The sequence below is a fragment of the Hesperophylax consimilis genome, chromosome 22 (assembly GCF_061612785.1).
Source record: "Hesperophylax consimilis isolate HC1 chromosome 22, BYU_Hcon_1.0, whole genome shotgun sequence".
NCBI lineage: Eukaryota > Metazoa > Arthropoda > Insecta > Trichoptera > Limnephilidae > Hesperophylax > Hesperophylax consimilis.
This window is the reverse complement of record NC_142857.1, coordinates 21,371,528-21,385,155: the sequence shown is the minus strand read 5'-3', so window position 1 is coordinate 21,385,155 and position 13,628 is coordinate 21,371,528. Positions and strand designations below refer to the sequence as shown.

The window sequence follows — 13,628 nt, the reverse complement described above, 5'->3', positions numbered from 1 at the left end:
ATATTTGGAGCAGGTGGATGAGTTTGTGTATTTAGGAAGTATGTTTACGAGAGATGGGAAGGCTGACAGAGATATCGAAAGAAGGGTAAATGCAGGTAATTCCGTTAATGGAGGACTAAACGCCGTAGGCGCTAACAAAAAATTGTCCAAAGAAGCGAAGTTAGCAGTCCACAACGGAGTGCTGGTACCTACCTTGATGTATGGAAGTGAGGCATGGAACTGGCAAAGAAAGGATGAAAGTAGATTAAATGCTGTTGAAATGAGATCCCTGAGGCGTATGTGTGGTAAAACCATGTTTGATCGTGTGAGGAATGTGGAGATCCGCAAAGAGTGCAAGGCTGATGTAAGCGTAATGAGTAAGATTAAGAAAGGGACGCTTAGATGGTTTGGGCATGTAGAGCGAATGAGCGAAGATAGGAGTGTAAGGAGGATATATGATGCAAATGTGAATGGTAGCAGAAGTCGGGGACGCCCGAGGAAGACATGGCACGATCAAGTGAATCAGATACTCGAGTCGGGCCATGTCAAGAGTCAGAATAATAGAAGAGTATGTATGAGACGATGTATGAATGTGAATGAGGCAAGGAGTGTGTGCCAAGACCGAGTTGTTTGGCGGTCCGTCCTCTCTGCCTACCCCTGCGGGGAAACGGCGTGATGGTTAGTTAGTTAGTTAGTTATGATTTTACAAATATATTATAAAATTTCTTTTAAAAACTACTTGGCGGTCTTAAAACTTAAATAATATTTAGGTATACACGAGGTATACATTCTATTTAGATGTGTTTGAGTCAAACACAATTGGGAGTATGATATTGATGTCTTTTGTCTTTTGTATAACTGGCATACAGAGCTCCTGGCCAATTAGGCCCCTTTCTCTTTCATCATGAGTTTAAATTAGTTGTTGGAAAATTATTTTTGGTTTTTTATTTTTGGGAAAAAAAAATTGCAATGAAAACATGGCTGCAATTAGGGAAGTAATTTACGTAAGATTTGTTTGGGTTTTTTATACCGAGTTTTGGCATTTGCGTCGTACTGGGCGAGACAATTAATGGACGGGTTAGTATGGGTTGGAATGCCCGAATAAAAGGATTTCGCGATATTTTTTTGAAAAAAAAAATTTCAGAAAAAAGAAGTTTCATAAAAACACATTTGTAAATACATAAGTACATTCAAAAAAATTTTCAACAAAGTCATTTAAAATTTATAGAAAACTGTAAGTTTGGAGATGATACTGGGAGTATGTAGGTAATGAGGGTAATAGGATGACATTGGAAGCTTTTATAATTCTGACGGCTACAGCGGCACGGGAACGGCACAAAAAAGCCAAAAGCATTCATTCCTATTTATTTATTGATATTTCATAAGTATTAAAACCCTTACCCAAAACATGGAGTCATACCATAGAAGTCGCTGAATAACTTATCCAAAACCTAGTCCCCCTCAGCACAGGATCTCCTAGTGAGGAGGACTATGAATATAATCAACATCTATTTTTTATATATATATTCTTATAAAAATGTAAAAAAATGTATAATATAGCTACTAAATAAAAAAAAATAAAAAAATAATAATTATTTGCTAATGTGAGCCTCAATGGGTGCTTTACTCTTGCTGAGGCAACCATTTTACGATTTTATGTGACAAACTGTGAATGTAAATAAAATGGACCAAAATGTATTGAAATTATGTTAAATTAAATAAAAGGTATTGAAATTATATCAAATTAAATAAAATGTATTAAAATTATATTAAATTAAATAAAATGTATTGAAATTATGTTAAATTAAATAAAATGTATTGAAATTATGTTAAATTAAATAAAATGTATTGAAATAATGTTAAATTAAATAAAATGTATTGAAATTATGTTAAATTAAATAAAATAGACTAAAATGTATTAAAATTATGTTAAATTAAATAAAATGGACTAAAATGTATTGAAATTATGATAAATTAATCAAATTTAAAAGAAATATTACGAAATGTAATAAAATAAATAAAGTAAAGTTAATTTATTAAAATTAAATAATTAAGGCAGTTATACTAAGCAATGAGTATATAATTATTTGTCCGGGTGTGTTGTGCCTGCGCATATGTAGTGTACACGGCAGAGGGTAGTTCTTTAATTCACAATCGAACGGCTCTGTCTTTTGTCTAGTGGTACGTGGTCTGCGTGGCAGGAGGATCCCAAGTGTGGAGCGTGCTGGCAGCGGTGGCCGTGCTACGCTCTCTGGTGTCTGCCACGCTCAGCATGCTTCTGGCGCACGGGAGAAGGAGACTTGTCGCAGGTTTGTCCGCCTTGTTTTCTTCTTCTTGTTGGCGCTGGCCCAAAACCAAACCAGTCAGACCCTTGAAAAAACCAGTAGATACTAGCCGGTAGGTGATCACTGTAATCAATTATATTTTGATGATTTGTATGTTTGCGTTTGCCGTTTTATTATGAAAAATAAAATCAAAGCCCATTTTGGTTATAATCAATGCCGGCGTCTTGAAAATTTGGTGCCTGAAGCGTACTGCTCTTGTCCTGCCTCTTGTCAGCGCAGATTGGCAGGGACCTATTCAATGAACAATTCGTTTTGTTTATTTTGTAAATTTTTATTAATTTATCTACAAAATAGCAACAGAAAATCAAAAAGCTTTTTTCAAGCCCGCTGCTGGTTTCGAGGTGCACGCATAGAGAAACGATGGGCGTTCATAATAATACAGCTGTTTCAACCGTACACACATATTCTTTGAATGCCTATCCCTTCTAATGCGTTCCGTTCCATACTAGGCAAGCTGTTATATATAGCTATTTCATCTGTTTACACATTATTATTGGCTCTCCTTCTCTTATGCGTTTCGTTATTCGCTTTGCATCTAGAAACTGGAATACAATATTTTTTCTGGATTAGTATGAACGTAACGCATCTTTGTATTTATGTCACTGATTAAAACTATAAAATTATTTAATACATATATACTATAAAATATAGTTTTAACATACTTATTAACCTAATAGAATTTTAAAGTTTTAATCAGTGACATAATATACAGAATTATATTGATGCTTTTGATTTCTGGCGAAACTACTGATTAACTTACTTACTTACTTACTGCCCGTGGCTCTATCTTACTGACTTTCTTTTGGGTATGCTCGGAATGAACTATCTACGGGTCAGGAGGAATGTGCGCATTGCTACACATTTCTTTAGACAGATTCGTGGATAATTTGAAAACTCGGTCATCATGGAGAGCATTCATTTCTATGTTCCCGATGGCAATCTCCCGGCCTGCAGAACTAACTTGCCAATGGTCATGCCTGTGGGGAGAGCAATCTTGCTGTTGAACAGAATCAATTCGGATATAGACATTTTTAGCATCAATGAAGATTCCTTTAAAAGGCAAGCTCTATTATTACTGGTAAAGTTGATATACACACTGTTTATATTAATGTAAGAATTCTTATTACCAAATATGTAAAAGTAACAAGTATGTAAAATGAATAAACTGAATTGAATTGAATTAAAAAATGAACATTTGAAAAATGAATTTTCTCCTTTCAACTGCCCCCTATGAAATGACTCTATCCCTGTATGATTCCCATTGATGTTCTCATATAATTGTTGTTCCAGGTGGCGGTCTGGTGTGGCACTCGTGCCTGCTGCTAGCGCTGGGCGCATGGCGTGCCGCCCGTGCTGATCTGCAGTTACCGCCCGTCATGGCGGCAGCCTGGGCGGGCTGCGGGGCGGTCTGGGACCTACTGCTGCCCAGTTAGTACACCATTTAGTTCATCTACGGATGGCACTTTTTTCAGGACAGTAGTTTAGTCACTAATTACCACCATCCTCGTTTAAATCATCTATTACCCATAAGATTTCTTAAGAATTTACTGTCCCAAATTCTTGACTGCGGCAGGTGCAATTAGACTAGTAGGCTTCGGGTGCCAACTTGCTAAGGCTGGGAATAGATTTCCGATTTTGCTTTCTGGTCCTAACAGACATTACACCGATAATCGTTTCAGGTTCTGGTCTCAATCGTTGCTGAACTAGCAAAACACAACAGTCACCTATCCATTGACAATACTCATTTGCAAACTGACTAGCGTTCAGCATAGAAGTTGCACTCACCTGTGGGCAGAGTTGCCATTCAAAATACTCGCAATAAGTGCGCAAAATCCCTAAATTGGGGAGAACAAAATAACAATTCCTCACGAGTAATAATACTCATATGTAATTCTACTTCCAAAATGAAACAAAATTATATAAGCATTTATTTTTTATTATCTAATTATATTCAGATTTTCTCTTTCGTTCAGGCTTCAAAAATAGAAATCTGTTTGAAATTTGCTGATAAAGAAAACGAAATTATATTACATTTTCACAATTATTCTGATTTTTTTTCCAATATGGTAGGATAATCAAAAAATGTCCAGTATCCAGTGTTGGGTAAAATACACAATTCTTGTAAAATATTAGAAATTCCTCACATTTGGAGATATCTCCTCGAATTGGCAACCCTCTGACGACTCGGAAGAAAATGTAGCACGTTTATTTCAGTTCTATGCAAACTTATGCGTATGTAAATGAGGCTATCGGAAAGTAAAATCGGACATGTACTCCCGGCCTAAGGCGCCATGGAGCCAAGAAGCTGATAATACCTAACACCTAACACAGCGCCCTTGAGGTTTTTACGAGCGACAGGCGCCGTTTGGCCCATAGCCGGCCCTGGTCCCGATGGGGGGGTTATGTTGCCAGGTTGAAGATTGAACGGAGTGTGAAAGGGAAGGAGATGGGGAGGGTGAAGGTTGTTAAGTATCTGACTATTCATATCTGGTCAATAAATATCACTATTGCCATTTGAAGCAATGTATTATTGATTCAGATTTTGAGATTTCAGAGATTATCATGGCCAAAAGAATAACAGCTATTGAACTTTATTCATTAGCTTCACACACGAGGAAAATAATTTCTCTCAGAGCCTGTGTCATCTTTGTGAAGAGGGTCGTTTAGGGGAAAAGGAGGAGAATAAGTTCAAGGAAGAAAGAATTTGTGCTGGGTGGAAAGGAATCTGGGAGTCACTGTGTCCAGGGGTGACGGACGTATATGCATCCCTCCCACCGCGATGCAAGGCAAAAGGTCTCCTGGAGAGGTGAAAAGGTATATCAACCGGTCTCTCCCGATCCGGCCCACCCTGCAGTAGGTGGGCAGATGCAACCGCCGCTAAGACCTGGACAGATGTCACCCCACGAACAGGGCACACCTGCTAAGTCCCCATACGTGGCGAACCACTTCATGTTTTTTATCCAATAAATAGTTCCAGGTTGTCTGAAACGTTGGCTAAACAAAGGAGGAGGAACCACAGAGCTACAATTAGAGGCGCTACTGCTTACTAATATCTCGTCAAAACATGTTCCACTATTTATTTATTTATTTTATATATATAAATTACAAACAATACAGAACAAAATGAACCTTTGTCTGTCCAACTGGGGAGGATTCCCGTTTCAGGACAGCCAAATTGTGTATTTCGTACATAATATTCTTACAATGGAATGGCGATGCTGTCAAAACAAATTTTGGGAACATTGTTGATTGCATTCGAAGTGACAGGATGGTTTCTTTATCCTTGAAAGAATCGCAAAGATGTAATTATTTATTACCAGGGTCAATTTGGATACATTAGTAATTACATTCAGAATAGATGATTGTTTTCTTTCGGGACATCGCAAGTCTGAGATTCTTTCCAGGGCATTTTGGAGAACATTTACAATTGTATAGTTAGAATTTCCACATTTATAAATCAGTAAAAGACATATGCATCCTATAGTACTTTTTTTAGAATTTCTTAGGTGATAGAAATTACACATTACTAGATCAAAATATATGCCATATGACATTAATTTCAAATTTTAAAATTTCGAATCTTTATTTATTAAATGGCTAGTCATTATTTTACAGTAATCGTACTATACAGATTTGTAAATTTAAATAATAATCTAATCGTCTACTAGAACGCAATAATCGGTGTGCGTGGACCGGATTCGGTAGTTTAAGTGAGAGCGTTGGGAGAGTTAAAGATCAATTGGAGGTAAAAAAGCTTAAAACTTATTTTTTCGACTTATCTAAAAAGAATACATCAATGGGAGGAACACGGCATAACAACCCAAAACTCAACATGAATTAATTTCATATAACATTATTTCCTTAGCACTCGTTGACGAGCCCGTGCCGGCCGGGCGTGCCGCGCTGGCGCTATCGTTCCGAGCACTCGGCCTGTCGATCGCGTTCCTGGCGCGCTACACGCTGTGCGCGCGCTGGGCACTGCGAGCGCTCTTCCTCGCGCTGCCCGCCGCCGCGCTGCCGCTGCTCTTCGCGCCGGACCGATGATGGTCATTACCGACTGATGATTGTGGTAGTCAAATAAAGTGTATAGTATTGATCGGTGATAGCCAACTGATGATTCATGATCTTGATGGCCAACTAAACAATATGGTATTGATTGGTGATAGCCAACATACGATTAACTATATCAACAGTATGGTATTAATTGGTAATGGCCAACTGATTATCAATGATTTTGATGGCCAACTAAAGAATTTTTTTATTGATTGGTGATGGCCAACTGATTATGAATAATCTCAATGGCCAACTAAAGAATATGGTTTTGGTTGGTGATTGCTAACTGATAATTAATAATCTTAATATGGTATTGATTGGTGATGGCCAACTAATAATTAATAATCTTAATGGCCAACTAAACAGTATGGTATTGATGGCCAACTGATAATCAATGATCTTGACAGTCAAATAAAAAATATGGTGTTGATTGGTGTTGGCCAACCGATTATATTAATGATTTTGATGGCCAACTAGAGAAAGTGGTATTGATTTAAGATGGCTAACTTAACAATATGGTATTGATTCGTGATGGCTAACTGATGTTTAATGATCTTGATGGCCAACTGAAGATACAGGCAAATCAAAAGATATGTTATTGATTACTATGACCAACTGATGTTTAATGTACTTGATGCCAAATAAAAACATGCTTTTGATTTGTGATAACCAACTAATTATTAATGAAATTAACGGCCAACTAAAGAATATTATATTGGTAAGTGATGGACAACCAATGGATGATCAATGATCAACTAAAGTAAATGGTTTTGTTTTGTGATGGTCAACTGATGATTAATGATCTTGATGACCAACTAAAGAACATGATATTGATTGGTAATGGCTTAATGATGATTAGGTATGCTATTTGATGATATTGATATAAAAATTGTAGTATTTAATGATGATCTTGATGGCCAGATAAAGAAAATGGTATTTAATGATGATCTTGATGGCCAAACGCAGATCATAGCTATGATCTGTGTAGTCAACAAAAGAAAATGGTTTGGGAAATTGGTTGATTGGTCATGTTTAAAATATTGATTGGCCCTAATACCTGCTCTTTATTCTCGGTGAGATGTCTGGGGAAACGAGAGATCTCTAATGCTACCTATTTAAGCAAGTATAGCGCAGTTGTTGCTTAGATTATTTATGGGTAGTCTCACCGAGAGCGTGGAGCGCACATTATAATTTTGATTGCCAACTAAATAATGTTGTATTTAATGATGATGTTGGCTAACTTGATTACTTTTACAGTGAGAGATGAACCGTTAGAATTGTAATGTGCGTGACCGTGCGACCCAAGTTCTCTCAATTTTCTATTACTTCCACTTTAAATGACCCAACATTTTCGTTTCTTGAACAAAAAATCAATTTCATTGAACTGACTGCCTAAGTCTTTTGCTAAATTGGCCACTTCAGTTTCTTTCAAATCTGCATAGATCATACTATTATGGTGACCTTTTAGCGCAGACCTCTGAAAAATCACGGGATATTCTGACAAATGACAAATCAGTTCAAATTTATGAAATAATAAAATATTGTATTGTAGCTAGGTCGCTTGTCATAATTTTTCACACAACTGACTCCAATTTTGAAAATGACCCTTAAATTCAAAGCAAAATTAAACATCAACCTGTTTACACGTAGGACTAACTTTTAGACGTTTTAGTTGCTGAGTTGCCGTCTGGATCCCACCCAGACGTCGTGAGTTCAATTCATCGGCTGGCTAAGTCCTCCATCACGCCACAAGCAATATTTTCCGCTTACTGTAAGAGATTTTCGAATTATTGTCAGATTATTCAGGATTAATGTCTGCATGGTTTAAAAAAACAGAAGTTCAGACAAATTATATTTCGTAAATTAGGCCAAATATCATGGCTGTGAATGTTTGCAGTTGTGACAGTCACTGATACTTCAAGTATCATGACTAGAGCTGAATAGATGGTTTCCTCGTGTACCCTATATCTATATTATCTTAAATAAGTGATCCTGTAAATGTATATATTTGTGATTAATCATAAAATTAACATCTTTTCGTACCTCCACATTTCAGATGTTCATGATTTCAAATTTATTACGTAATTTTATGTACAATTTATTGTAATATTTTATACGGTGTCCGGAAACTGGAAATTGCAAGCTGAAAACTTGTAAATCTACGTCATAAAGAACCCAATTTTTTTTACGATCTAAGCATTTAAATTTTTTTTCGGCAACTAAAAGGTTAAAAAACTTTTAGAGCTGGGTCAAACAATTCAAACTTTGTACTCGATTTACTCGAAAACGAAAGGTCAAATCAAGAAAAGTTATAATACAAAACTGACTCCAAATGTGATGTAAATTCATTAATCTCCACTTGCACCACTAATTTCGGGACACCATGAATTATATTCATCGATCAAATATCGATTATTATAGTCGAAATATTCTGTTGACGTTATAAATACAGGGTTTTCCAATAAGAGTTGTTATTTTGAATAGCCCGCTATTTCGGTAGATCTTACTTTTAAAGCTGTCATTTTTTGACATTTGACAAGTAGAAACTACGCTATTAATAAAAATGGGACGATACACGCTTCAACAATACATTGAAATTATTAAAATTCACTTGATTGCATCAAATGCAAATCATTTTGAGTGATGAGGCCCATTTCCACCTCGGTGGCTTCGTCAACAAGCAAAGTTGTCGCATTTGGGGCTCGGAAAACCCAAGAGTTATTGTTAAAAAGCCTGTCTATTCTCAACGTGTGACTGTTTGGTGCGGTTTATGGTCCAGCGGAGTCATTAAACCTTACTTTTTCTAAAATGAGGCTGGAGCAACAGTTACGGTGAATGGATTGCGATATCGAGAGATGATTAATGTTTTTTATGGCTGGAATTGGATGGTATTGATCTGGACAACTTTTAATTTCAACAAGACGGCGCTACGTGCCACACAAGCAACGAAACCATTGATCTTTTACGATTGAATATCAAAATAACACCTCTTATTGGAAAATCTTGTATATTGAAGAGATTTTAAAAATTCTTTAACTCTATAGCCAACAATAAATGCATGTTATAATGTTCGTCGACACGCTAAGCATACACCACGTGATTATTAGAATAAATTGTGACTTTTATTTTAAACTATCAATAAATAACATGAAATGTATAAATGTATAGAATTAGATTTTATGTATGGGTGTCCAAAAAGTTTTTTATGTTGAACATTCAAAACTTTAAAACAGCAATGATCCTTGAAAACTTTTTGGGCTCACTCGATAATCATAAAAAAGATTTTGTGTGATATGTTGACAAATTGTTGATTTAAGCTCAAAAGTGTGTTTGATGAAATATAAGTATATCAAATGTGTAGGATATCCACAAAGATATAAGCATAACAACATATCCGTTGATAATTTTGGATTTTTTTTTAAAGTACTTAATAGTTTCATGTCCACCAATCCTGGTCCGGGTGATATTAATGTAATTATTCAGTCACAACTACAAAATGAAGTGAATAAAATTAATTTAGTAAAAAATATTTTAATTATGCGTTAAGCCGCGGATGTACATGCTAGTTATTCTCTCAAAAGCATGCCAGTAGCCGTCTTCAGCGTGCCTCTGGTAGGTGGTAGGTGTAACTCGCATGCTAATAGCTCGTATGTTATTCAATTGCAATTAATTCAATTTTTTGTGTGCCAGTAGCACGTGGCGTTAGATGGGGGTTGAGTGATGGAGGACGCGCAGCATGTCTGCACGTGCTCTGCTAGTACCTAGAATGAACACGTTAAAGAAATCACTTATAACGTCCCCAGAGACACCTGAACTATTTTTTTACTCGCAACCCTTCACGCTGTTTTGAGTTTTTTTTACATTAAAGATTAAAATATCCAATTTACACATATATTGGTTATGGTGAAGCCTTACTAATCGATAAAAGGTTACACCATTATTTTCCCATCTTTCCAGAACGACTTTTACAGTATCCTAGGGTTCATGTCGGCATTTTGCAGTTATCGCTAGAGACCCATACCTGGCTAGCGCTCGAAAACAACTAAAACCTGTGATATCTCGAAGAGATCAATTAGCAGATGTTTGTGGCATAATTTGAAACGCTTATGTCTCTATTTATATACCTCAATGCAGAAAAATATCTCGGTGGGGCGTTAAAAATAAATGCGATATTGCATTCCTAACTTCAGTGATCTACAAGCCCGTGAGTAGTAAGCATGTCAATTACTTTCCAAAAGCATGCTTTTCATTGGCATATGTATCCGCGGCTTTAGAATCTCACGTGCCCGTACAAATAGTTATCCGTGTAATTTATCCTCATTTGAAGTAATTGGTAATTATTAAATGTTATCAGAAATAAATTAATTAATTTCAAATTGTTTTTAAATTTGACTAATAAATTTTTTTTAAACTCTTCATTATGAAGTATATATAGCACTTCGATCTTTTACATTTCACTGTCAATACTTAGATGCACACAAAAACAATATTTTCGGTATATATCCATCACCAATACAATATTATGTAAATCTCTTTCAAATTATTAACATCTTTGTGTGTTTTTAAATATCTAAATGTTTTCAGGGGTTATAATAAATTAATCTTTTTTATCCGCTTAAAGTATTAAATTGTTAGTTGAAAGATTTTTAAATATGACTTCTAGTTTTACATTTGCGGACCCGTGTTAAGAATACATCTCATGGATTATTCGTGAAAAGTTATTAGGGAACAAAAAGAATTTGAAAAGAAGAAGGATCATGTATTTATGAAGTTTAATAAAAAGGCATGAACATGAACAGTATGCACCGGTTAATGTGTTCATCAAGCTAGAAGCAGACGCTTGAGAGGAAGACTGCGCGATCTGAATGAATTGAACATTAATTTGGATTTGATTCCAATACATTCCAATCTGAATAATTATTTTTTTAAGGCCTTTGCCACAATACGCTATATTATGCGCGCATAAATTGGGCGTGGCATATACATATTATATGTTGGGCTGACACAATACGCTATAATCTTTCTTAGGAGAGGGGGTCCGATCAATCGGGGAACTGCCGCGGAATATCGTTTCTTTGTATGGGATCTGTCACTTTTACAGATGACAGCCGCGTAATTACGGTGCTCCGTAAATTGTAAATTGGTTGCATAATTTTCAAATATAGCCTGGCTAGCAGATCACGGCGCATATCGTCGCAACGCCCACACTTATAACATATAATCTTTTTAGGTGTGACAGGTCTGTATGGGATTGTATAGCGAGTAATATGGAGTTATATAAAACGCTTTGAACTTATAGCGTAATCTGTCACCCCCTAAACCAAGGCTGCCCAACCTTTTTGGCAGTTGGGCGAAATTGACGATTTTGAATCACTGGCGGGCCACTGAATACCTGACGGTTCCTATTTCCATGGGGGGGGGGGGGGGGGGTTGTTAGAGAATTTCTATAAAACAAAATTCCCCACGAAAAAAAAATTCTAAATGAGTGCTCCCCACAAAATATTTGAAATCCATGGGGGTGGGGGGTTGTTAGAGAATTTCTATAAAACATAATTCCCCACAAAAAGAAAGTCTAAATAAGTGCTCCCCACAAAATATTTGAAATCCATGGGGGGGGGGGTTGTTACGGAACTTCGCTGAGAAAAAATTCCGCACACCCGAACATCATATGTGATACCCCACAGCAATTTCTCGAATTCCATGGGGGGGGGGGTGGCTACAGGATTCCATTTCGACGCAAAAAATATTATGGCGAAAACCGGTGTATTTTTGTTTCAAAAGTAAGCCTAAATAGCGATAAATCGCCGTCGTTGGCAACACTGGTGACCGCGCGCAAGCTGCATTGTTTGTTTTACCGCAGGCCCGCGACACTTTTTCAAATTGGCGGATTGGCGGGATTTTTGAAGATGTTTCACTGCTATTTTGTTTATATGTGTTTTAAAATATAAAACATAGACCACTAAAGAATAAATTTTTTACACAATTTTAGTCGAATTGTCAGAAAAATAAACTTTAAATCTTCCACAAAATTTTAACTGAATTAATAGTTTGTGAAAGTAACCCATTGGTTATTAGAATCGACATATAACAAGCCCCAAAAACAAAATAAATGTGATTACATTAACCGGCGCCTGCTGTCCTCGGAAATTGTTCTAAAAGCCTTTATTTGAATGCAAAGATATCCTTGAAAAGTAATTTTAAACCTTCATCGCCTTTTGACTTGAAAAAATGGTTGGAGTATTCGACGTACGCTTCAGAGCCTAGATTCTCGACAAAGTCATTCCACTCGACCAACAAGTGGTTCTAGCCACTCGTTGTTTGAATGGAACGACTTTTGACGTTCGGCGTATGTACCTTCGACAAAACTCAGGAATTCAATTCAATTCAATTCAATTCAATTTGTTTATTCCTTTAAAAACATTACAAAATTAAATTTTATTTCGTTTTTAAGTATATTTGTAAAATTGTATTACATAATAGTTAGCGGTGTATAAACTATACCAGCATCAATAGAGCTTGCCTTTTAAAGGCAGCTTCACCGATGCTAAATATGTCGATATCCGAATTAATTCTGTTCAACAGCAAGACTGCTCTCCCCACCGGCATGACCATTGGCAAGTTAGTCCTGCAGGCCGGGAGATAAAACAGTCTATGCTGTCGGTGACGGAGATAACCATCAGGAACATAGAGACTAATACTCTCCATGATAGTCGGATTTACTAACCATCCACGAATCAGTTTGAAGAAGTGTGATACAATATGCACATCTCTTCTGACCCGTAGATGGTTCATACCGAGCATGCCCAAGAGAAAGTCAGTAGGATAGAGCCACGGGTAGTAGCCATACTCCCTCAGGTAGAGGAATCTCAGAAATTTCTTCTGCACTCTCTCCAACATGAGGGAATACTTCACCTGATGTGGGCTCCAAACCACCGACCCACTCTCAAGCCTACTCCTAACCAACGCAATGTATAGCACTTGGAGAACCCGGGTGTCTCTAAAATTCATCGCAGTGCGTAGGACGAAGCCCAGCATTTTCAGTGAAGCACTACACGTCATTTCGATATGAGCATGAAATGTCAGCCTACTATCAAACATGATGCCAAGATCTTTCATAGTGGAGACACGTTTTAAACTTCGGGCATTCATGGTATACCGGTAAAACCAAGTATGACGTGCCCTTGTGAAAGAAAGAATGAAACATTTAGAAATATTGAATTCGATCCGATTCCGTTTACTCCAGTCAACAAT

General features: G+C 36.7%; 1 protein-coding gene across 1 annotated transcript in view; it reads left to right on the top strand.

Moving 5' to 3' along the window:
• Positions 1–6,368, top strand: part of LOC149413228 (uncharacterized) — an 83,605-nt gene extending 77,237 nt beyond the window's left edge. Inside the window, exons 8-10 of the mRNA XM_089645442.1 lie at positions 2,159–2,288; positions 3,615–3,752; positions 6,190–6,368. Of these exons, the coding sequence (XP_089501568.1) occupies positions 2,159–2,288; positions 3,615–3,752; positions 6,190–6,368 (447 nt within the window). The remainder of the gene's footprint in view (positions 1–2,158; positions 2,289–3,614; positions 3,753–6,189) is intronic.
• Positions 6,369–13,628: the final 7,260 nt, after the last annotated feature.